The sequence below is a fragment of the Crinia signifera genome, chromosome 2 (genome assembly GCF_055691185.1).
Source record: "Crinia signifera chromosome 2, ASM5569118v1, whole genome shotgun sequence".
Classification (NCBI taxonomy): domain Eukaryota; kingdom Metazoa; phylum Chordata; class Amphibia; order Anura; family Myobatrachidae; genus Crinia; species Crinia signifera.
This window is the reverse complement of record NC_139218.1, coordinates 315,178,725-315,205,490: the sequence shown is the minus strand read 5'-3', so window position 1 is coordinate 315,205,490 and position 26,766 is coordinate 315,178,725. Positions and strand designations below refer to the sequence as shown.

General features: G+C 46.7%; 1 protein-coding gene across 1 annotated transcript in view; it reads left to right on the top strand.

Annotated features, from left to right (window-relative positions):
- LOC146058526 (uncharacterized) overlaps positions 1–25,619 on the top strand; it is a 38,825-nt gene extending 13,206 nt beyond the window's left edge. The window contains exon 4 of the mRNA XM_083170815.1: positions 25,580–25,619. Within this exon, the coding sequence (XP_083026941.1) occupies positions 25,580–25,619 (40 nt within the window). The remainder of the gene's footprint in view (positions 1–25,579) is intronic.
- The last annotated feature ends 1,147 nt before the right edge of the window (positions 25,620–26,766 follow it).

Genomic DNA, 26,766 nt, shown 5'->3' with positions numbered 1-26,766 from the left:
GAACACAAATTCTGCATGTCTATCAGTTTGGATGTGGATACCATGTTCAGTGTACAAAGGTTGGTAGGATGGGTGAAAATATTTACAGGGCATGCGGCCCTTTTCGCTGCCTCATCAGCGCGGCTGTTACCAAGTGACACCGGGTCCTTCTCTGATGTGTGAGCTTTGCACTTGATAACAGCCACTCTGTCTGGAAGCTGAATAGCTCCCAGAAGTCTCCTAATGTATGTTGCATGCGCCACTGGTGTGCCAGCCGCCGTCATGAAATTTCGGAGGCGCCATAGGGCTCCAAAATCATGCACTACTCCGAAAGCATATCTGGAGTCGGTATATATGTTAACTGATTTTCCTTTGGCCAGTTCACATGCTCTGGTCAGTGCCACCAATTCCGCTACTTGTGCTGAGTGAGGTGGTCCCAAGGGTTCAGCTTCCACAATACCTTCTCCATCTACTACCGCGTAGCCTGTGCACAGCTCTCCCGTCTCCGTCTGTCTATGACAGCTACCATCAGTGAATAAGGTTATGTCTACCTCACTTAATGGGCTGTCGCTTATGTCAGGACGTGCTGTAAAGGTCTGATTCAGGTAGGTCATGCAATCATGCTTGTCCTCACTCTCACTAAACTCTGCTTTACCATATTCAGCAACATTCCCATCACCCTCCACCCTTTGTGCCTTGGAGGGCACATGAGGAAGGAATGTGGCTGGGTTTAGTGTGTTGCACCTTTTGATGGTAATATTTACTGGGGCCATCAGCGCCAGTTCCCACTTAGTGAACCGTGCTGAGGACACATGACGTGTTTGGGCAGAATTTAGGAGGGCAGAGACAGCATGGGGAGCATGAACAGTTAAATCGTGTCCCAACACTACGTCCTCACTCTTACTTACTAGTTGTGCTATTGCGGCCACACTTCGTAAGCAAGTTGGGAGTGAGTGTGCTACTGTGTCCAGCTGGCCACTGTAGTACGCTATTGGTCGGTTGGCATCACCATGTTTTTGTACAAGTACTCCTGCCGCACACCCACCTGATTCAGTTCCGTACAGTTCAAAGGGTTTCCCATAATCTGGCATTCCCAGTGCTGGGGCCTTTGTTAGGCTCACCTTTAGTTCCTCGAAAGCCAGCTCAGATTCCTCAGTGCGAGAGGTCCCAGGAAATCCCGGACGAGCCCCCAATTGTTAATGGCGATTTAATATGACCAAAGAAACAATAAGTGAAAAGCGCGAGTTACGTATTAAGTCCGTAACCAGCGTACCCTTTATGCCTAGCTACGTGCGAACAAAACGTAGCGCAGCGTAGCGTACCTTTATCGTGTATTATACACCAAAGAACCAATACCTTAATAAGAGATCCTTTCGCAGTACTTTGACTCTGATCTGCGAATATACCTTTTAAGGACAGAGTCCGTAATAAACCTTTATTGCTAAATGCGAATAACGGACACAACCACGGTATAGAAGTAAGGAGATAGGAACTCCACAAAAAGATGTATTTAAGTCCCTAATGGACAAAAGGGGGTTACAGAAATAGAAAATACAGGTATAACAAGTTATGCAATAGTCTAACAAAGTATATACTATACAGGCTCTACTAAGGGAAGAAAAAACAGATACAAGACACAATCAGCCAACAATACACTAAGGATAAATACCGTTAATGCAACCGTTTACCGTCTCATCAAATATGCGAAGCGCAGTCCGGTCAGAGCTCGCTATCGTTCAGGGATGAACTATAGCCCGGTGGATAGTCAGGGAAAGGTAGATGTGCCGAAGTGACCGGGCAGCCCTGGGTCACCTATCTTATAGGGTCAGAAGGGGGAGGTCAAAGGCCATTCCCATTGGTCAGAGATCGTATGTCAGGTCCACTGTGATTGGGGGTAAGATGATACAACTGGTTTGACTAGGTGCAGGGGAGTGAACTTTAAGAGTCCTTTGTTTGATGGTTTCGGCGTCAGCAGTGATAAGAACCAGTTTCATCCAGATTCCTTTGTTACATACTTTCAACAGAAACTGTCTCTGGAATATGGATTATGTCCATAACTATCGGGCCGTGTATATTGCGAAATATTCGCAATGACCGGAATACTTCGCACAATGAACGGAACGGAACGGTACTAAACATGATACAGACAGATGTATGCAGGGCTAACTAAGCTATGTGTGGCGTTCTAAACCTTTAACTACATTTTACTTAGTGTCAGTATGTATTTATGAATTTATGTGTGATAGTATGGCTACTCTTCTGGTCCACTTTGTCACACATACTCGGGTATGGAAACTTTATTTGCGCAACTCTGCGAACCAAAATGGCGGCCATACTATCCTAAAATGGCGTGTGTGCAACTAGACTTCCACAACGTCCTCCGACCTTTTCATACCCCCACTATCCACGTCGGCGTGGAGTTGATTTTATATAGTGCCCGAAGTGTGGCCCCGTGAGGGGATGCGGATAACTCTACATATATTCCGCGTCCCCTCGTGGGGCTCGCTGCGCTCGCCACACTTAGGGCTCGGTGTCTCGCTGCGCTCGCCACACTATATAAAGTCAACTCCACACCGACGTGGATAGTGGGGGTATGAAAAGGTCGGAGGATACTGGGGGTGATGCAAAACAATGCCAGAGGTGCTTACAATTGTAAGCACCCATCACATGTAATACTATGCACAAATCACATGTCATTGCATCACATGTCATAGTAAGCACTAATCACATCTCATGGCATGGGTGCTTGTACAATGAAATATTGCATCGCATCGCATTTGTTGCCATGCTATCCTACTGTATGCAATATTTCATTGTATAAGCAGGGCCAGCACCACCACTAGGCAGCCTTAGGCATTTGCCTAGGGCGCCGGCCGCTGGAGGGCGGCAGTTTGGAGCTGGCACGGGGGGACATGCCGCATCCAGGGCTGCCAAGAGAAATCCTGGGCCCCGGTACAACAGCGTCACGGGACCCCCCTGGAGTGGCGAGCTACAGAAGAGAGGTGTGGCCATTAAAGGATATAGGGGTGTGTACCACACCATATACCCTTTATGCAACACAATAGTAGACCCCTTATACTTGCCCCTTACACATTATGCTACACAGAATGATCCAAAATTCAAATAGATTATTTGCCGCCCCGTTCGCATGCAGCAGTGTGGACAGAAGCGTGGGGTGGTGGATATGGGTTGCGCCCATGGGAGTAAGGGTCGTGGCCACGGATGGGCAGATAGCGGCAGGGTCCCTGCGGAGGATGGGAACTAGGTAATAGCTCCCATCCTCCGCAAGGACCCCACTAATGTCTGCCCATCCGTCACAGGGACCCTCTGCCCCCCTGCGCTGCCCAGACCCCTATGCCATACAGCAGGGGTGGCCAGCCCACGGCTCCTCTCTCCAAGATCTGTGGCTGGCACCATCATCCCCATTTGAAGCGCCGCCTCTGGAGTATAAGGATCCCAAGCTCACACACGCAGCAGGGAAAGCGGCAACAGTTTTTTCAACCTGCTGGCAAGAAGCAGCAGATGCCACTACTTGCAGTATCGCCGAGCTGAGCTGCCGGTATCTGCTGTGTCCCCCAAAGCTACAGATCCGGCGCCAAGAGCAGCTGCATTGTGATGGCCAGCGGTATGTGCACCTGGAGGGAGAGGGGGGATTGTGTCCATTAAACCTCTTTAATCTCATGTGATCCTGGGCAGTATGGTCCCACCCAGATCGCATTCCATATATGATCCGTCATAAATGAACCCCATGTAGCCTGTTCCCTTCACACACATTGGAGGTCATTCTGATTGACCACAAAGCTGCAAAATTTGCAGCTTTGCGGGTCATCTAAATACCTCAGATTTCACGCATGCGAACGGATGTTTTACATAATCATCGATTTGCAGCTTGTGTGCAGGGCAGTGCGGTCGCCGACCATCAAATGATTTCTCAAGCGCTCGCAGATCTAAGTCAGTCTCTGCTGTCTGAGATCTGTGGCGCTCCTGTACGAGAAGAGGGTGGGCAGCTGACATCCGGTGACATCAGCTGCCCTCCCCCGGCACCCACGTCATGGGAGTTCCCATGGGCGCAACCCATATCCACCACCCCACGCTTCCGTCCACACTGCTGCATGCGATCGGGGCGGCAAATAATCGGTTTGCCGCGCCCGCTCACACAAAGTGGCTGCACATGCACAACATCGCTCCCCTGTGTGAACGTGCGGGGAAGCGAACCAACCTGAATGAGGGCCATAGCCTGTTACACACACACATAGCCTGTTCCTTCACACATACAGTACATAGCCTGTCACACACACACACAAACACACACACATACATACATAGCCTGTTACACACACACATATACATACACATACACAGCCTGTTCCTTCACACATACAGTACATAGCCTGACACACACACACACACACACACACACACATACATAGCCTGTTACACACACACATATACATACATAGCCTGTTATACACACACACACACACACACACATATATACATACATACAAAGCCTGTTACACACACACATAGCTTGTTCCTTCACACATACAGTACATAGCCTGTCACACACACACACACACACATACAGTACATAGCCTGTCACACACACACACACACACACACACACATACATACATACACAGCCTGTTACACACACACACACACACATATACATACATAGGGCGGTATTCCAATGAGAATACCTGCGAGGTGCAGCAAATCCTTTTTAGGATTCGCTGCACATTCGCCACGTTCCGGAGCCGGCGGGCTCCGGTATTCAACGTGTCAGGGGCTCGCTGCCCCTGGCTGGCGAATATGAGCTCCTGCGGCGATTGCCGCAGGGAGCCTGAGGACTGTGCCAGGCAGAGAGATGGTAGTCTTTCTGCCTGCCCCAGAACTTTGTGGGGGGTAGGTGGGCTCCCCGGGTGCCAGGCAGCACAGGCTGCCCCCCGGGGGTGCCAGCAGGGGAGCGTATATTCACTACACACGATCGTAACGATCGGGTGCAGTGAATATATGAATATGTAATGAGCGGCTCGGCTCCGGCGCCCCCTGCTGGCTGCTGTGTAAAAAATAAATAAAAAAAATTATATATATTTTTTAAATTAAATATATATTCATGTGCTTACAGCACATGAATAAAAATAGCATGCCCCTCCTCAGAATAAAATTCCTGATTTTTTGACACCAAATGTAAAAAACAAAACACTTTATTTTAAAAGTTCACATTCCACTTCACCATAAAAAGATAGCGATTGCTACTCGGTGAATCATGGTGAAAAAAACCTTGAAATGTATTCGCCATGTGGTCATTGAATGGGGTGATTCACCGTTTTAGTCAGAAATTCGCCAAACAGCACAAATTCGCCATAAAAACATGGCGAATCAGGCTCATTGAATACCGCCCATAGCCTGTTATACATACACACACACACACACACACACACACACACACACACACACATATATACATACATTCAAAGCCTGTTACACACACACACACACACACACACACACACATACATAGCCTGTTACACACACACACACACACACACACACACACACAGCCTGTTACACACACACACACACACACACACACACCCTGTTACACTCACACACACATAGGCCCTTATTCTGATTCGAGCGGTACGGCCCGCGTGCGGCCGTACCGCCGATGTTTTCCGTCTGCACATGCGCAGAGGTCAATCTGCGCATGTGCAGGCGAATTCGCCGCACATAACGTTACTACGCCGCAAAGGGGGCGTATAGGGGCGTGAGGGGCTTCATACCCTCATTTCCCTATGTATACGCCCCGCGTTTCATGGGCGTTCCCATGCAAACGCGGGGCGTATGCATGCTAATGAGGGTATGACGCCAGTGATGGGGGCGGAAAGCTGACGTCGCCGGATGTCAGCTCTCAGCCCCCATACAAGCTAGCACACGGACGATTGTCCGTGTGGTCTCAGCTTGCGGGAGCTGCTGGGGCGTGCGGACCTGCCTTCGATGGTCGACGACCATCGAATGCAGGGGGCAGCTCCCACCATGGTGGAGGCGTACGCCTCCACCATTTTTATGCGGATCGCCAGCCGTCCGTGTACGGACGGCCGTGGCGATCCGTCTCGTGGGCGGGGATTGGTTTGTGCGGCCAGAGCACCGTGTGCGGCTCTGGCCGCACCAACCAGAATAAGGGCCATAGCCTGTTACACACACATATATACATACATACACAGCCTGTTACAACACACACACGCTTTTTGTCTGTTCCCCTTGTCCATAGCCATGCATTGCGGGCGGCATTACCTTTTGAACCAGGAACTTTGAGCAGGAGCAGGACAGTCATCGCTGACCGGGCTTAGGCAAATTCGGGGGCATGGCCTAATCGCGGACCCGTGGCCACGCCCCCTTACTAGACCCAGTGTGTCTCATGCTGCAGGAGGAGGCCAAGAGCCGGCCGGGAGAGGGAGATAAATATATAATTTTTTTTAAGTGTGTCTCGGGACCCGGGCCCCCCTGGCAGGCCCGGGCCCAGGTAAAATGTACCCGCCCCCTGCCTCTCGGCAGCCCTGGCCGCATCACCCAGCAAGCCGCCCCCTCCCTGGGGAGCGTTGCGTTGCTGCGACCTGCATCCCCTGCCAGCACAGACACCCCCTCCCATGGCGCCAGACACCCCTCCCCTCCCTGGGGAGAGTCACGGTGGCCAGCGCCGCATCGCTCGGCAACACCCCCCCTCCTGGAACGTCACAGCGATGGACACCCCACCTCACCTCCCGTCCCTGGGGAGAGTCCCGGTGGCCAGCACCGCATCACACGGCAAGCCCCCCGGAACGTCCCAGCGCCGTGCGCCGCATCACTGGACCCAGAAGGCAGCCCCACTGGAGCGGGAAAGTAATTGAGTGCCGGGGCGCCCCCCTCCCCGCCTGGGGCGCTCTGGTGCCTAGCACCGGCCCTGTGTATAAGCACTCCTGTGCACTTAACATGGACATCGCATCGCACAGCACTATACACGGTACACAATGCAATGTGACTTTCCTACGTAGAATAGCCCACTGAGCGGTACTAATGTATTATCTGGGCTCCCATGTAAAATGCACCCCATTTTTTCATACCCCTACTATCCAACTACGCATGGAGTTGATTTTATATAGTGTGTCGAGCGCAGCGAGCCACCGTGCCCGAAGCGTAGCAAGCGCAGCGAGCCCCGCGAGGGGACGCGGTCTCATAAGAAAAACGAGAGCCCAGATATTACATAAGTACCCACTAAGCTATTTGCTTAGTGGGCACCTTGCTATGAAACAAGTACCATAATAATAATAAACAACCAAGAGTTGGGGCATACACATGTAGAGATGTGTGATAAGCGATTTTGCTAAGCTATTTAGGTTAGGCAATTTCCCTGTGTCCAGATCTCCCATGGGGAGCACATACACATGCAGAGATTTGTGCTAAGCAATTTTGTTAAGGTGTTTTATGAGAGTATATTTACTCTTTAATCACAAGTTTAATAGATTACATTCTAATGAAGGAGTTCAGAACTAAAGGCCCCCATACACTAGGGCGACTAGCCCCCGACTTCCCCCTGAGCTTCCCCGGCAGCTCCCCGGGGGAGCTTGATAAGATTGGCACTTGATGTGCCATTTTTTACGTGATAAATCGTCTCGATTTATCACATGTAAACCCGGGGAGCAGGGGGGGGCTGCAGAACAGGGCTGCTGGTGGGGGGCGCTGCTAAGGCAGCGTGCAGGGGACGCTACGGGGGACAGTGACAGAGCCGGGCATGGGGAGGCAGGAGCTGTCAGTGCTGGAAAAAAAAGCCCATACAATGAATGGGCAGCCTGTGATTGGGCTTCATTTTCCAGCGCTGACAGCTTTCCTGCCCGGCTCTGTTACTGCCAACTCTGTGTCCCCCGCAGCGCCCCCCCCCCCCCCCCGCATTGACGGCTCCCGGCTCCCTGCGGAGATAGTGCAGGCGGGGACTGCAGGCGTCGCAGAGCAGAGACTGTCGGCGCGGCGGGAGAATAGAAAGAAATCTTATTCAAAAGACTGGGCGGCCGCTGATTGGCTGAGAGATCAGCCAATCAGCGGCCGCCTGTCCTTTTGAATAGGATTTCTTCCCGCCGATGGTGGCAGAGCAGCAGTCCCCTGCATCATAGCTTTCTAATAGTCCAATTGAGCTTTGGCTATTTGGATACTACTGAACAAAGACTAGACCCCCATGGCGCATTGAAGGAGAATGCAAGGTACATGTGAAGTCTTGGAGGCTGTGCCAGATTAAGGTCTAAATGAGCCTGGAGCTGAAAATGATCAAGGACCTATTATGCGCAATAATAGGGGTTGTGGCCAGCACCTAAAAATGTGGGGGGCTTGACCAGTGTTCTGGTTGGGTGGTCTGATCATGGGTGTGTCTCTATTTGTGTAAATACTTTCAACTAATTATATATGCCTGGGAAAGGCAGAGGGCTGGCATAGGAAAAATGCAAAGGGTTTAGGACAGGGTGGAAAATGGCAAAGAGGTTGGCATATGCAAGGGCCCGGCACAGAAAGAAAGGGAAAATTGAAGCTGCAGATATACTTACCTTCGAGCAGCAGCTGCAGACTTTGGGCTGCAGTGCCAACCATGTATTGCCAGCACTGAGAGTTTTAGGCGATATATATGCACATATATACATATATATAGCCAAGGTAGAGGTGCGGTAAGGTAGAGGCGCAGCACTCGGACTAACAAAACAGGTCAAATAAAGGAGATGACTACTCCATCTAACGAGGTTAGATGGAATATTTACATACATGCACACACAATATCTTCCCCGGCACTCCCAAATCTGGGTTACCTCCTTAGGGGTGAGTCTATTCTATACGGTCGCAGGAAAGTAGGTGGCACAAACTTATTAAGAAAATTGCTGGTGCAATACTGAAAGCCAAAACTTGGTAGACAACATTTCAGCACCTTTTATGTGGTCACTTAAGTTTACCACACCATATAACCCTTATACAAATCATGCAACACAATAGTAACCCCCTTATACTGTACTTTCCTCTTACACATTATGCCACATGGAATGAGCCAAAATTCAGACTGACTAAGCCAAAATTCACACTATGGCACACGGATTGAGTCAAAATTCACGTTATGCCACACAAATTAAGGCAAAATTCACATTTTACCACATGGATTGAGCCAAAATACACACTATACCAAACGGATTGAGCAAAAATTCACAATATGCTTTATAAACAGGTAAACAGGGGTATTGTGCGCCAAAGACATGCATTAATAATTTACACCATAATGTCATTTACATGTTAAACCACACACCATATTGTCCATTACGTATTATGCCAAACACCATAATGCCTATTAAAAATTATGCTACATAAGTGCTGCTTACCTACATGCTCATTGCCAGGGGTCCCATGCTCATTGCCAGGGGTTTCATGCTCGTTGCCATGTGGGATTACATGCTCATTGCCAAGGGGAATACATGGGTAACTGGGGGACAGCTGCCGCCGAGCAGAAGTGACAGCCATTGAGAGCCGTGCAGAGAGCAGGGGGCTGCCCAGCTGTATTCAGAGAACTGCAGGTCCCGGCTATTTGACCCCTTTCACATGAGAAAATGCAGGGATTTACACAGGAATATGGTCCCAGAATCATGCAAGGACATTCCCGGGCTGGCCCCTTTTACACTAGCCTAATCCCTGTATTTTCTGGTGTGAGGAGAGAGAAACCCCCCCCCCTTTCCTCTCCCCCAGGTGGGAGTCGAAATTAGCAGGTCCCATGTTATCCTATGGGGAAAACGTTCTAGCTTTGCCCAGCAGTATCTACGGTTTCTGGGGGGCTAGTGAAGCGGGGCTGGGCTTGTTGGAAAGCCCCGGCCCTCAGCTCCATCAGGCCCATTGTTAATCCGGCCCTACTTTGAAGTACAAAATCATGTTCATACCATGGTGAGTTTTGGAAGTAAAAGCAAAAAAATGTGGTAGCTGATACAGATAATCAGGGCTGCCATCAGAAATTGTGGGGCCCGGGACTGACAAAATCCAACCCGCCGCCCCCCCCTCTAAACACACACACGCATCCCCGATATCCACCCAACGCCCCCCTTCCCCTACCAACACCCCCGCCCGCCGTCCAGTGTCCGCCATGTATTAACAGCTAACCTGCAGCCGCGGCGGTGGTCCATGCAAGTCCTCTTTGATCTGGCTGCGGCATGATCGGCGCCCACACTGTAAGCTTCGGGATGATGACGTCACTCCACGCACGGCTTACAATGTGGGCGCCTGGCATTCCCGCTGCACCTGTGCGCTGTGAAGCAGGAGGATCCAGCCAGGCCCTGGGGACTGTCTAAGTGTCTTTGTGTGGTGGGCTGTGGAGGACCTGCTGCCCGCCGCTGTGTAGTGGTGAGGACGGCTAAAGTGAATGGGGGTACTGGTGGGCTGCTGCCCGGGCCCTACTGTCTGTCAGAGCGGCGGGGCCCAGGACAGTTGTATCCCTAGCACCCCCCTGTTGACGGCCCTGCAGATAATACTCTGCCTAGGTACAGCGTGAACCAACCGTATTAATTCCATATCTGCCACATATGGAATGCTAGGTCTTCTCATTGTAACTTTTGAACACTTACCTTCCCCCCCCCCCCCTTTCCTTTGTCTTACTCTACACTTGGTTTCGTGATACCCAACTTTCGTTGAGCTTGGTTGGCAAACTTTTTTCATCAGACTTCCCTCCCCTGTGATCTTCACTGGGTTCTTTTGTTATTGTGTTACATGTTTTCTTTCTTTGTCTGCATATAACCTTTTAGTGAAGGCATTGTAACATGTTATTACCTAATGTACAAGTCCTTGCTATATCATGGGTTGTTTGTCGTTCCTCTGAGACCAATAACCATAAACCTATTTTGCATTAAAATAAAGACAAAAATTGCTTGTTACATATCATTACCCTATTTTGACAGTGGAAATGTCTGAGATACTGGACTAAAGTCAGTCTGATGGGCTCGTTGCCACAGCTCAGTCTGGGCCAGAGGATGGAGGCTGCATCAGTATCAGCAGACCAGGACCAAACCCACAGGTACACGCAGGATTAGCTCTAACATTAGGCAGCAGGAAAGGGTTGAATTTATAAGATGCACCTCTACACTTTGACCTGGGGTACTGGAAAGTCGGTATTGGTATGTGGGTGATGGTTGGAGAACTAAGTTTTTACCTAGGGTGTTGGAAAGCCTCGTACAGTCCTGGTCACATGTACACTCAGCCAGATATGTAGCATGCAGCATACAGTGATCCTGAATGTACTGGATGTGATATTAGGTGATGCAATATAACAGTAGCATCTTACATGCAGAACTAGTGGGATAGTAGTAGTGTGCGAAAGTCTAGAATATGCAGAAGATATTTGTGATTTCTTTGGCATTATACTAATTAAAAAAAAAATATTTCGGTTTTCCATATTTCCTTGGATTTATGGATGAAGTTTCATAAATATGCCTCAAAACTTTCATACCAGTATGTTATTGTCTCAAAGTGCACTAACAAATACAGTATAATGTAATATACGGCAGCAAATTATAACTATTTTGTGTTCTATGCTTATCTTCCTTTATACATAACCTCTCATTAGAGATGTGAAAATAGAGCTGTAGCTGTAGCTGCTTTTTCTGCTAATAAGGGGAGAAACCGCAACGTTTGTATAATTCCAGCAGAAACATAACATCATTTACCTGAGGGAAAGGTTTTTGGTGAAAGTCTAATAAAATAGCAGTATTTCTAAGAAACAGGAATGTGTGGTTCCTATAAGAGGCAAGAGTACAGTATGAATATATCATATCATATCTATTCATGAAACTGTTTCAGAGAGACACCTTCATTTATGTTATAAATACACATTCAGGAGTAAGGTGTTTGTGGGAGCAAATCCCAACATTTCTGTTCTCTAACATATTTATATTCTATTACTGTACTTCATGCATGTAATGCTGCCTACAGATTATTTATCCAATTGCAGATTAAGGGCCTTATTCATGTTCATTCGGCCCTCCGTGCATTCGCTGGGTGCACGCACCGTACGGGCAGAAAAGGGCGGGGGCGCTAAGCTGCCCAATTACCATATGGCAACGCCCATCGTTCTCATGGTAATGAGGTTGTGACGCAGGTGCGGGGGGAAGGTAGCTGACATCACCGGATGTCAGCTGCCCACCCATATCTGTTCTAGAGTGCACGCATATGGAAGTGACTTGAAAGTCACTTTTATATGCGTCTACCTTCCACATCTTTCGTTGGTCGGTGACCATCGAAAGATATGGGTGTTCCCCACAGCATTTGAATGGATGTTTATGCTAAACATCCCTTTGCAGCCAGTGCGGGCGAACCCACACTGCGAGGAGGGGAGGGGGGGGGGGGGGGGGGCAGACTGGCGGCCGGGCATTCCCCCTAAATCCTCTTCTATAAAAGGCATCAGGGCACCACATTTACAAAAGCAGTGCAAGTCTTATTTTAATTATATTGCTATATATTAAGTGTGGCGGCACCTATACATCGCAGACACAGTTTAACCAATGTTTAGCAGACTAACGTGGCACACAAGAGGTGTCATGGTATTGGTATGCATAGATATGCTTAAACGATTCTTCTATAGCACAGAGACAGCCCCAGCCCCTTTCCCTTTCATTAAAAACACCACTTCAATTCTACGCACACCCACCACGGAGATGACTGACATTGAAGGTCACCCATCACCTCCCAACTGTCTGGAAATTAGGTCAATCTGGGAGTTATGTCAGAACTGAAGATATTTGCAACAATGTTTTTATTATGGGATTGCAGGCCTATATTCCTATACAGAAAAGGAATAACATTAAATAATATTGCAGTCAGTAGACGGTGTTTTTTGCCACCTTTTGGTAACAAAGACCAATATTTTACACGGCAGAGTAAATGTAACTAGAAGTCATCAGCAGGCATGACAGTGCCATTTACAGTCTGCACATGATTGCAGTCCAGACATTCGGCCTTTAGGCTTGAACATATTCCTCATTTATTAATCTGCTCTTATCATGTACAAACATGTAGTTTAAAGTTAAACATGACAAAAGAAAAATGCTTGTAATGGCTATGCTGGTGTTGTAAGTATTCAATGATTTAAGTATTTGCTTTATCCATTCTGGGATTTACGTAGAGTTGGATGTCCAGTACAAATTAGCATTTCTCTTTGCCCAGTAAAGTGTACTGTAGAACATACTTGCCGACTTTTGTTTTCTCCTCTCTGGGAGACGCCCGGAGAGGAGACCCGATAGTAGCATGTCAGGGGGGCGGGGAAGGGCAGACATAATCAAGCCCCACCCCATGGCAGTCAAACAACGCAATTCGCGGGTCCGCAAATTAGGGGAGGGGCTAAAGTGATGCAAAATTATGCGATTTGCATAATTTTAGCCCCGCCCCTCACCGCAGACCCACGAAAAGCAGCATTTTGTGCAACATGGAAGGGAGGATGCGGGGGCTGCCTGGCCTATACAGAAGAATTGCCCACCTTCCCGGGGGGCCAGGAGGGGGAACCAATTTTCAGGAGCCTCTCTGCAATTCCGGGAGGGTAGGCAAGCCTTCTGTAGATACTTCTCAGTCTGTCTGCAAAATACCTATACCACCACTATGCCTGTCTGTGCTGGGTGGAAGGAAGGGGGTTATGATATAGCGGATCGCCGGTGTCTAGATCAACCATGTTATGGTTGACCAAGCTTTGTCAAACCCATCTAGTTAGGTGCCTAAAGATAGTCGACAGCGTCTAGATGGACAGTAATGACAGTTCGATGCAAGCATTAGGTCGATGGGAGCGTGACAAACAGTCGCAAAGTCATCATGAGTTTAATTTTTTTTTGGGGTGGCTATGATGTCAACATGGACACCAAATAAGTGTACAGTGTCCCCTTGCATGGCTCGCTACGTTTGCCATGCTTCGGGCACGGTGCCTCGCTACACTCGGAACACTAATATAGTCTAACTCTATGCCCATTTGGATGGTAAAGTATGAACCAAGTCGGTCTAATGCAAAACAAAAAAAGTGAAAAACTCATGTCGACCTCGTGTCTGATAATCATGCTTGTGTCTAACTTTCGTTACTGTTGACTATAATTAGGCGTCTAACTGCATGCGTTTCACTAAGCATGGTCGATCATAACATGGTCGATCTAGACACGGTCAATACGTTGACCGGATGCTAGGGAATGAATGGGCAGGACAGTAAGCAGTGGCGAGCTGGGCCAGGGGGCAGGGTGCCATCTGCCCCTCGGGCCACTTGGTTAGCTAGTGCCCAGGGCCACCGCCAGTCCGCCACTCTAAAATACCTGGTGGTCCAGTGTGCCGCCGCCGCCTTTTCCAGGTTTCCCGGCCGCCAGCCTGCATGTGAAGGCGATGGCCCCTCCAAAAATGGCTGCCGCCTTCGAGGAGACAGACATTAGAGGTACCTTCTATACCTCTAGTGTCTGTCAAAGAATAACAGTGCGTCCAGCGCTACCCGTAAGTGCAGAATCGGGTAGTGCTGGCGCGCTGTTTGTAGAGTAAGCATGGGTGCGCGGGTAAGGGGGGGAGAGATGGGATGTCCCAAGCAACAACTGCAACACCACTGCCATTTTTACCAGGCCTGCAGGAGCACACCTGGGAAGTGGAGTCTCAGTAGGGAGAGAGGCTACACAGCACTCACTACCAAGCAGCCCAAGCCCCAGCTGCCCAGCAGTATGGAGAGAGAGGCGGGTAGGAGGACGGAGGATCTTTCACTGTACATGCCATGAGGTACAGTATATACCCTGCCTGTGGAAGGGAGGCGGATGGGGCACTATATAATCTGTGTTTCTGTATTCATGTAGGTGTGTGACTTTGTAGGTTTGTGTGTACAAGTATTTGCTATGAGTGTGAATGTATTTGTGTCTGTATGTGTTTATATTGTATATATGTGTGACTGAATATCATATGTGTTTGTGTATGACACTGTATGTAACTGATGCGGAACTACTGGCGGTGCAGCCGGTGCACTACACCACAGCTGTGAACATTACTAGTACAAATAATTTATTAGCACTAATATTGTTCACAGCTGTGGGCCTTATATTGCCATGGGCCCTGGCTATGCCAGCCCACCTTACCTGCAACCAGGGCTGCCAGTTTAGTAATGCAGAGGGAGGCATTACGGTGTGTGGCATTATGTGTAATGGGCATAACTGTGTTTGAGGTATATGGTCTGCTTTCATCATCAGTCTGTGTGTCAGGGGTTAGTGTGTCAGTGTGTCAGCATCTGTCAGTTGTCAGTGTCCTTCTGATAGTGTGTTTAAAATTTGTCTGCATTTCAGCATCTGTGTGTCAGCATCTGTGTTTCAAGTCTGTGTAAGTTTGTTAATGTCTGCCTGAATCTGTGTGTGTCAGTGTCGCCACCCCAGTCTGCCTCACAGCCCCAGTCAGCTTAATGGCAAGCCCCCTTTTTAGTGACAACATCCCCTTTTTGGGCCGGTGCTCTGTACTTGCCCCTAGGCTAAAAGTTGCCAGTCAGCCCCTGACAGTAAGGCTGGGTGAACACCTATTCGATTCCCAACTGATCGGGATAAAAGTTGCCAATCAGCCAAGCAATGTATTTCCATGACCCCCAGTGATCTCGTGTGAGGTAGTGGCAGCAGCAAGGGGCAATGCTCTGCTGTTTGGGAAAACAGGAGGTCAGCGTGCTGCATATATATGCTGTATATATATGCTGCATATATATATATATATCCAGGTGCCCGCAAGGGTAATTAGGAGGAAGCTGCCGGTCCTAAGATTGACCTGAAGTGCTGAAAATTATCCTCCAGAAGGGACTGATTTAAACCTTATTAAAAGGACAAGGACTTGCGCGCTAATTGGACTTTTTTTGTGATATATATATATATATATATATATATATACACATGCAAACTCCCAATCCCAACAGTTGCCGGAACATTATGAGCCTTTATAGGCTAACTTGCATTGGCCATGGTCATTCACCTCTACAATCAATGGCTGTTCACCAGGTATCATCTTATTGTTATTGTGTTATTGTCTATCATTTCACTTTTGCATCCTAGAAAATGATAGTATTTGAATTTTTAGAAGCTTTAGTAAATTTACTCCTTCATGTCTGATAAAAAGCTGTTGGCCAGAGCCAGAGGAATATTGGAGCCTCAAGTACATGTTCTAGTTCATGTTCTGGGGGAAATTTACTAAAGGAAATTTGTAAAAAATAGGTGTAAAAATAGGTGTATTTGTATCCAGAAATACACTTATGTTTGACATTTACTATGCCGAAAATACGGCAATTCGTATTCATATTGATTTGCTATCAATAGGAATACAAATTGCCGTATTTTCGGGATAGTAAATGTCAAAAATAAGTGAATTTCTGGATACAAATACACCTATTTTTTACAAATTTCCTTTAGTAAATTTCCCCCAGATCTATGTCCAAAATACAAGTTCACTGCCACAGACCTAAAAAAAATCTAATTATTACATACAAAGCACTGTCCGATAACAGCACTATTATTATGCCTTAGGAGCTGCCAAATCCTCCTACCTTTATTGGAAGTTTATTTGAGCAGCATTTGGTTCTAGGAAGACCCATAAATACAACATTTCCTGTGTTTTTTTGCTGATAAATCGGAGAACATAGGATTGTAGCTTCTATTCCCCACATTACAAGAACAGGATGGCCTTATTATCAAAGGGTTCAGAGCAGATGACGCACTAGCTCTGCCAATGAAACGCTGTTGGCATAGAATCTCTGCATCCTGTTGTCAGTTTAAACCTGCTCAGAACTAATGGTATCAGCTGCCTTAAATGTTTTTTTCCCATTCGGTTTTCTCTTCAATCGATATATGATCAAGTTGATCAGATAATAAAATAGTTTATTTAATGAAGGTGGTAACTTTTCTAGTTCTTTGCCTGCTATTGTGTTATTATTGTCTGCTATTGTGTTATTGCCTGCTATTGTGTTATTATTGTCTGCTATTGTGTTATTGCCTGCTATCGTGTTATGGGATACGGTCACTAGTTCACCAAGCATTAGGTCGACAAGCATTAGGTTGAACACTGAAGGTCGACATGCATGAAGGTCGACATGCATGAAGGTCGACATGCATGAAGGTCAACACTGGTAAGGTCAATAGGTCATTAGGTCGACACAAGCATTATGTCGACATGGGGAAGGTCGACAGTCAAAAGGTCGACATGATGTTTTACACCTTTTTTTTGTGGAGCCAACATGTGCCAGCAGATGGTATTTCATGCCCTACCATCCACTAGGGCACAGTGGGAGAATAAAATAGTGTGCCCGAAGCATGGCGAGCGTAGCGATCCATGCAAGGGGACGTGGTGCACTTTATTAGTGTCCGTGTCAACTGGGTCAAAATCAGGGACAGAAAAAAGTGAAAACCCCCATGTCGACCTTTTCCAAGATCTATCTACCCCATGTCGATCTAACGCTTGTGTTGACCTAATGACCTGTCAACCTAACCCATGTTGACCTTCAGTAATGTCGACCTTCCTGCATGTCGACCTTCAGTGGTTGATCTAATGCTTGGAGACCTAATGTATGTCTATCCAATGATCCCATTCCTGTGTTATTGCCTGCTATTGTGTTATTGTCTGCTATTGTGTTATTGTCTGCTATTGTGTTATTGTCTGCTATTGTGTTATTGCCTGCTATTGTGTTATTGTCTGCTATTGTGTTATTGCCTGCTGTTGTGTTATTGTCTGCTATTGTGTTATTGTCTGCTATTGTGTTATTGTCTGCTATTGTGTTATTGCCTGCTATTGTGTTATTGTCTGCTATTGTGTTATTGCCTGCTGTTGTGTTATTGTCTGCTATTGTGTTATTGCCTGCTATTGTGTTATTGAATATCAGAGATAAGCTCACTTCCGAGCCACAGTTCATCACCAAAGGACTGAGACAACCACTGTTAGCACCCCTGCATGCTGTAATACCAATTTATGAGTCTCTATATGCTACCATCGATGTTAAAAATGAATTAAGTAAATTAATTAAGTAAATCACAGAATTTTGGCCCTGCCCCTCCTCGTAGACCTGTAGCTTGTGGCATTTGCTGTAATGGAGTGGGGCTTAACCCCTTCCCGACATTGCCTTTTATGCTAATTTTTTTTTTTTTTTCCTCCTTGCGTTCAAATAAGCGTAACTTTTTAAATTTTCCGGCTATATAGACACATGAGGGCTTTTTTTTTGCGGGACAAGTTGTACTTTGTAATGGTACCATTTACTATACCGTATAATATTCTGGGGAATCAGGAAATAATTCAATGTGGGGTAAAAAAAAAAAAAACCGCCATTCCACAATTTTGCGCTGGTTACGGTTTTTTTGGAGTTCATAGTTCGTTTAAAATGATGGGTTATCTTTATTCTATGGGTCGCTACGATTCTGGTGATACCAAACTTATATAGTTTTCGTTATGTTTTACCACTAAAAAAAAAAATCGCAACTTTTACGGTTTTTCTAATTTGCGTTGCGTCGCCATGTTCTGCGGCTTATAACTTTTTTATTTTTCCACCTACGGACCTGGGTGAGGGCTCATTTTTTGCGGGCTGAAGTGTACTTTTTAATTAATTTAATTATGGGATATGGGCGACTTTCTGATCTCTTTTAGTTATTTTTTTTTGGGTACGCGATGCGACCAAAAAACGTAGTTTTGGCGTTTGGAATTATTTTCCGTTTACGCCTTTAACCGTGCGGGATAACTAATGTTATATTTTAATAGATCGGACTTTTAGGAACGCGGCGATACCAAATATGTTTTTTTTTTTTTTATTTTTTATTTATTTTTATTTGTGAAATGGGGAAAGGGGGGTGATTTGAACTTTTAATATTTTTTTATTTTTTTTTTATTTTTAAACTTTATTTTTTTTTTTTTTTTACTTTTACTACAAGGCCCCCTAGTGTACTTGACCACTAGGGGGCGCGATCGCCTGTACTAGGTTCAGCCATAGAGCTCTATGGCTGAACGTAGTGATTTTATGCACTTCCTATTACATCCTGCCTGAGGCAGGATGTAATAGGTATGCATACACGGCCAGCACAGGGGTCTACATTAGACCCCTGGCTACCATGGCAACCGATCGGCACCCTCCGATCTCGCTGCGGGGGGCCCCGATCGGCGCCGGAGGGGGGCGCCCCCCCTCCGATCAGCTATTTAAGCACTGCGGTCGCTTTGCCCGCGGTGCTTAAAGGGTTAAACGGCCACGATCGGCGAACTCGCCGCTCGTGGCCGTGAGAGCAGGGACCTGGCTGTAATATACAGCCATTACCTGCTCTCTGTCAAGCCAGCTCACTCCGTGAGCTGGCTTGATTCCCCCGCACCCGACATATGACGTAAATGTACGTCATATGTCGGGAAGGGGTTAATGACATCAGGCTGTGTCTCTGCCCCCCACAAAGTGCAGATGAGAGAAGAAAAAAGGTAAGTATGTGGTGCACTCTCTCCTAGGGCCTATATTTTGTCTGAAAGAGTGAACTAGAATAAGGGCCTCAGTTCCTGCTGGAGCCTGCACAAAAATAGCCCTGGTAATACCTGTTATACCATGCAGCATATAGCTAGCGCTAGTCATCCGCTCACTACGTGTCCTCATATATCATCCACTCACCATATATTAAGGGGCTTGGCCATGCAGTCTCTCATGATCTTGGGTACACCTCCTGCACACACACACACACACACACACACACACACACACACACACACACACACACACACACACACACACACACACACACACACACACACACACACACACACACACACACTCACTAGCATATGGGAATGCCCAGCATTTCATGGGTGTTCCCATGACAATGCTGGGCGTTCTCATGGTAATGGGCAGATGACAGGGGTGCGGGAAACATGCACACATATGTAAGGTTGCTCAGAGCAACCTTACATATGTGTGCACGTTCCACATCATTTGCTGGTCGCTGACCAGCGAATAATGTGGGTGTTACCCCGCAGGCTGTGAACGGATGTTTATGTAAAGCATCCATTCGCAGCCAGTGCGAACGTACGCACCTTGAGAATGGTGGGCCGGTGTACCACCATTCACAAGGCGGGGTTAGATTGACTTGCAAGGATGCAAATTCACATCTGATTGAATCAACCAGAATAACCCCCTACCTTAATCTGAGGGTAAGTTCAGGGCTGCCATCAGGAATTTTGGGGCCCGGGACTCATTTCCAGTCCGGGCCCCCCCTCCTGCTCCCCATCTCATCTTCCGCTGAGCTGCAGCCTGGAGGTCACGGAGCACAGGCTTCTTCAATTATGGATGTCAGCGGGCAATTAAAATGCAGCAACGTCTGGTGAGCCAATCAGAGCTCTGATTGGCTGCCAGTACACAAGCTCTGATGGCAGTCAGGGGGTTACATAGTTACATAGTAGGTAAGGCTGAAAAAAGACTTGCGTCCATCTAGTTCAACCTGGTATAGATATCCATTGCTGATTTGGTAGGTTATGATATTTTTACCACCTCTCTGGGAAGAGAGTTCCAGAGTTTGACTGTTCTGACCGTAAAGAAATTCTTTCTACTAGCTGAATGGGTACTTGTGTATTTTCATGGCGCCGTGCTACTTCCGGTTTCTACGCTGGGCAAACTATCTAAAATAAACTAACTTAACTCCATGCCATCATGGATAGTTTATACCCCCACTATCCATGTTGGTATGGAGTTGATTTTAGATAGCGTGGCGATTATAGCGAGCCACCGAGCCCGCAGCATGGGCGAGCGAAGCGAGCCCCGCAAGGGGACTCAGACGCACGGCGCCATGCTGGCGCCGTGAAACTACACAAGTACCGCTGAATGAAATCTTTTTTCTTCTAATCTATACTCATGCCCTCGCGTCCTAGATTCCTTTCTAGTAGAAAAGAGGGTGTGTGACAGTTCCTTATATTGGCTCTTGATATACTTGTACATGTTGAGCATGTCCCCCCTTAAACGTCTCTTTTCCAATGTAAATAGTCCCAAATTGCTTAATCTCTCCCCGTAGCTTAAATTCTCCATTCCCCTAATAAGCTTTGTTGCTCGCCTTTGGATTTTTTCTAATTCTATGATATCCTTTTTATAGTGTGAGGCCCAGAACTGCACTCCGTACTCGAGGTGAGGTCTCACCAATGCTTTATACAGTGGCATAATTACCCTTGAGTCCCTAGTTTCCATTCTCCTCTTAATACATGCCAGAATTTTGTTGGCCTTTTTTGTAGCTACATTACAATGGGCACTACATCCCAGTTTGCTGTCTATTTGGACTCCTAGATCCTTTTCAAGTATGGAATTACCCAGTTCCTCTCCGCTAAGGTTGTAACTTGCACACTGGTTGTGTCTCCCAAGGTGCATAACCTTACATTTATCTACATTGAACCTCATCTTCCATTTTTTTGCCCACTCATCTAGAATTGCAAGATCATTTTGAAGCATGGTGACATCTTCTGATGATTTGATGACTTTGCTAAGTTTTGTATCGTCCGCAAAGATGGATACATTGCTGAGTAACCCTATCCCAATATCGTTAATAAAAATGTTAAACAGAATGGGCCCCAAAACCGAACCCTGGGGCACTCCACTTAGTACCGGTATCATATCTGATATGGCACCATTCACAACCACTCTTTGTTCTCTATTACATAGCCAATTCCCTACCCATCTGCAGATATTTTCACCCAATTCTAGGTTCTCCATTTTATTAATCAATCTCTTGTGTGGGACAGTATCAAATGCTTTAGCGAAATCTAGGAAAATCACATCTACAGCATTTCCATTATCAAGGTTTTTGCTAACCTCTTCATAGAACCCTAGTTTGCGGTGGGCAAAATGAGCTGCCCGGGCCCTTCCAGAGGCTGGGGCCCGGGACAGTTGTACCCACAGCACCCCTTACTGGTGGCCCTGGGTAAGTTACAAACCCCATGCTTCCAGCTGAGCAGCACCACTTTCCCCATGTAATTATTTGGAAGGATATTCTGTACCGTTCATTTGTTTGGATACAGGAGGCAACAGCGTGCAGCAAATGAACCAGCCTTTGTACACATCTTCTTTTATAGTTTACTAGTACTATTTTCTGTTATACTGCTGTGAAGATTTGTTGACTTCATTGATATATTATTTTGCTAGCCTCTTATTCTCTTTCAGCATAGACAGATTTAACATCTGAACACAACCACTGCCATTACTCTTGTTTTGTTTACTGGAACATTACATTTCTATGAAACTGGATGATATAAGATAAGAAAGTACAAACACATTTACAGTAAACGTTCCTAGGGAGGTGTCAGACAATAAACCCGATGCCATCAGCTTTTCTCTTAAGGTCATTCTATTTGAAAATAACTATCAAAAAGTGTTTGGTAAAGTGAAGTTCATTTTAATGTCTTTATTGTTTTTTTTTCTATTACATTTTCACAATGTTCAAAACTAAAGTTCTGAATTTTCACCAGCAATCTTATCCAAGTGATAAACAGACATTTACATGTCATTCACACAGGCTGAAATATACTGTGGATAATTCTTATTATGGGCTCTGCACACGTGCTGACGAGCGCTCTGAGCTATGCTAATTCAGCTCTGCTGAGAACACTGGCCCGACCAATTAATAACCTGTGTGCTGCAGTGGTGTAGCTAGGTGCCACGGTGCCCAGAGCAAGGGCATGTTTCACGCCCCCCCCTCCCCCCTAATTTGTAGTAGGTGGGGCTCCTACGCAGAGAAAAGTGGGTGCGGACCAACATTATACCACACACCGTAATGCCCATTGCACATTTTAGCGAACTTTGTGATACCAATTACACATAAAGCCACATACCCTAATGCCAATTACACATAAGGCCACACATGATGCACATTGCATATATAACACTGCAATGCCCATTACACATTTGACACATAAGTGCCACTTACCTACATGCTTGATGCCAGGGGCTTCATGCTTGATGCCAAGGAGGACTGAAATTGCTCGTTGTCAAGGGGGACAGAACTGTGCAACAGCCCACTCCTGGATCCCCGCCGCTATTTTCAATTCGATGCACTGCCAGCTCCCCTGCCCGCAGCTACCCCCGCCCACTCCCAGGGCTGGCAACAGAATTCATGGGGCCCCATACACTGATATCTCTGGGGCCCCCCTCCCATCAAGCATAGTAGTGGTGTGGAGCAGGGAGGGAGTAATAGTGTTGAGTAGGGAGGGAAGGTGGGAGTAATAGTGCGGAGCAGGGAGAGAAGGCGGGAGTGATAGTGCAGAGCAGGGAGGGTGAGAGTGATAGTGCAGAGCAGGGAGGGAGGGAGTAGTAGTGTGGAGCAGGGAGGGAGGGAGGTCGTAGTAATGTGGAGCAGGGAAAGAGGGTGGGAGCCACCCCCCCCCGAGCCATTAGGGGCAGTGTACGGTCGGCAGCCCCACCCGGCCAGCATAGCATGCGTCCGCGCACCCCCCCCCCAAGGTGACAGATGCAGTGTGCGGTCGGAATCACCCCCCCAGACGGCGCAACAGTGGTGCGATCCGCGCACCCTCCCTGTTGCCAGGCCTGCCCGCTCCTGGCTCCCCGCTGTGTCCGGGAGACGTGCTGCAGCTGCTTTTTGAAATTCACATCTCCCACTGGACCGCTGGCCAATAGGCGCTCACGGTCCAGCAGCTACCAGTTGATTGGCTGCTAAACCGCAAGCGCCTATTGGCTAGCGGTCCAGCGGGAGACGTGAATTGAAAAAAGCAGCTGCAGTACATCTCCCACACACATTGGGGAGCGGACAAGCTGGTGGTGCCGGAACGCTGTTATCTTACGGCGCCCAGAGCTTGTGCTCCACCCTCGCTACAAAGCTGGTGTACAGTGTTTGATCCATCTCTGAGGAGAGGGTCTCCACACATTAGAACAATACAGGGTACACAGAACTAGACATAACAGCAGGGCTTAAAGTGGTCATGCAGAGGTGGGGGGACTCATGTCTCTATGCCACCCAATTAGCCCCTCTCCCCTACCCCCATTAGGCAGAGATAGAGCTAGTGGGAGGGTTTTTTGGCATCCCCCTCAAACTGGAATAGCTTTTCTGTGAGAATTACTGTGCAAGGTCAATGTGGAGGTTAAAATGTTCCACCTCACTATTAGAGGTGGTGGAACTCAGTTCCACCCCGTTCCCCCTCACTATAACCCCTGCATAACAGTAACTGAAAAACTAAAGCAGAGTACAGGTAACAATTAGCAGCACAAGTCTCAGTACACAATATAGCTAAGATGTAGGGGAGCAGGGGAGTTGTCCGCATGTTATCAGTGGATTAAAAAATGCCCCGGATTGGCATCCCTAGTAGAGATGAATTCTTGAGCATGGCAAGGATGGCCAGGAAAGAAAGCAGTAGGCAGGGAGAGTTCCCTTAGTACTAGATTATGCAGGAGGGTACCAGTGGCAAACACAGATTTTTTAGAGGGGGTTTCCAAATGTAATCCAGAGTCTCCCACTCTGGGAGTATTACAGGTGTCTGGGGGAGCGGTAACAGCCCTGAAAATTAGTCTTTTTATACACTGGATACAGTATGGAATACAGTATTAATATTTAACAGTACAGATGGTCTATAGCACAGGCTCTTTCACACATTTAAATAAGGTAAGTGGTCAGGAAAAGGTTAAACATATAATAAATAAATTCATAGAATAATACGCATACATAATAGATCCAGTACTGCACTTTCTAAGCTCACATTCTCTAACCTCGTGTTAAGGCTCCTGTCTCTTCCTCCTGGCAGCTACTCTCTGGTCCATTGCGATGTTTGAGGGCTCAGATCCACACATACACACACACCAAACTTGGTAGAAGAAGCTGCTCGCACAGGGCATGTTCACTAGCATTGTCCCTGGTGGCTGCTCTATTGATCATATTATACTGTATACCAGTGCTATTGTTGTCATAATTTAAGGCACTTGCCAAGAAAAGGGGGGTTTCTGTATAACCAGGAACCTCCCCCCCCCCATGCGTTTGCCTATGGGTACACTTTGATGAACCTCTTTCACTTAAATCCACCTTTCAGTGAACATTTGAAGCTTTGCTAGGTAAAAGAGAGTCTAATAAGGCCAGAGAGCTCATTCCAGTGAAGGGGGCAGCACAGACAAATCCTGTATAATGGGGTGCAGTGACCCGGGTAGAGGAGAGGCGATGGTCACTTTGCTCACTTTGCGGTTTCCAACACTTTTTTATTTGTTAGTTCATAATTTGTGCCTTGAGACAGCATCAAGTGAATTGAACACTAAAATTAGTGGTGTTGTGTCTTAAAAAATGTCATGATTTTTCAGGGAAACGTATTTGGAATTATGCCTGGACACTACTTTGCAATTTTGTTCCACACAAAAGATTTTCCATATTTGCTGCAATTCCAAATTCATAATTTGCACTTTAATGCAGAAAGGGTACGATGTCTACACCCTCATTCTCCATTAAAGTGTTGGTCTCTGTCAATCTCACTGCTGTACCTATAGTGGGAGGATAGTCTCCGACATTATGCGGATCGATGTCGGGACCTGTCATTTCTAGGAACATTGTCCTATATTTGTCCGGTATTTTCTTCATCCTCATTTGTCTCTTTCTTGTCTTTTTTGATTTAGATATTTTTCTAATATCCTCATGGGTCTTTCTGATACATGAACTGTATGTGTATCTTAGATAAATATGAACTTGCTCTTGAAAATATATTTACCAAATGTGCATTTTTGTCTCCATATTCTATGTAGGTCGATAACATGGATTTCTTTATTTGACACAGGGGCAGATTTATTAAGCTTGGTGAAGTGATAAACTGTCTTGTTTTTATCACCGGCCAATCAGCTCCTAACTGTGCAGTTACAGGCTTGGTTTGAAAAATGACAGGTAGGAACTGATTGGCCAGTGATAAAAACCAGACACTTAATCACTACACCAAGCTTAATAAATCTAACCCTCAGTTTCTATTATTGTACTTATTTTTATTTTATTTTTTAACCTTTAGATTACTATATAAGTGGATTATTAATTATGGTTTGTCTAACCATATATATTTTTATGTTGCGCACTTGCTCACAGATTGTTTTTATTACATTTTGCATATGTATTTGTTATGTAGTTTTGGCAGGTGATTTGTATTTATTTACCTGGCCAAATTTGTTAAATGTGAAATGAATTTGTTCGGTCATTTTAAAAGGCAAAACAAAATGACTAAATATACTGCTGATGCTAATTAGATATATTGAGTACAGATGATGACTCTTTCTGGGTGGCTACATAAACCCTACGATACTTACCAGGTGACACGCCTACTGATGAAGTCCCCATGACGAATTGCGTTGGGGTGTGGTTTCCAGTCTTGCCGAGTCTGCCTTTCCATCTGTCTGGTCTTGATGATTCCATCTGCTGATCAGCGTTCAGCCGCCAACATCCAGCCGTGTCCCGGTGAAACAACTTGGACAGTCAGTGTTATAACACACTTTAGCGGAGAACGCCTCCCTTGCTGATGTTTTAAAGCTGATATGTATGTGAGCTTTTTACCCTTAGTATATTATTGTTGAAAATATTGTGAAAATATCATTGTGCTCTCCTTCTGTTTTCTCTTCACATGAAAGAATTGCCTGGGCTTGGGTAAGCCCGTTTTGGAAGTCAAGCTGTATACTGATCCCTGATACCAAGACAGACTGCTACAGTACATAGGACTTGTCACGGCCTGGACTGTCTGTGTTCCCGGCACTGACCTGGGTGCGCCAGTGGAGGGCGCAGGGAACTGGAAGCGAGGAGGCTTGAGGTAGCTGGAGCTCATGCACGG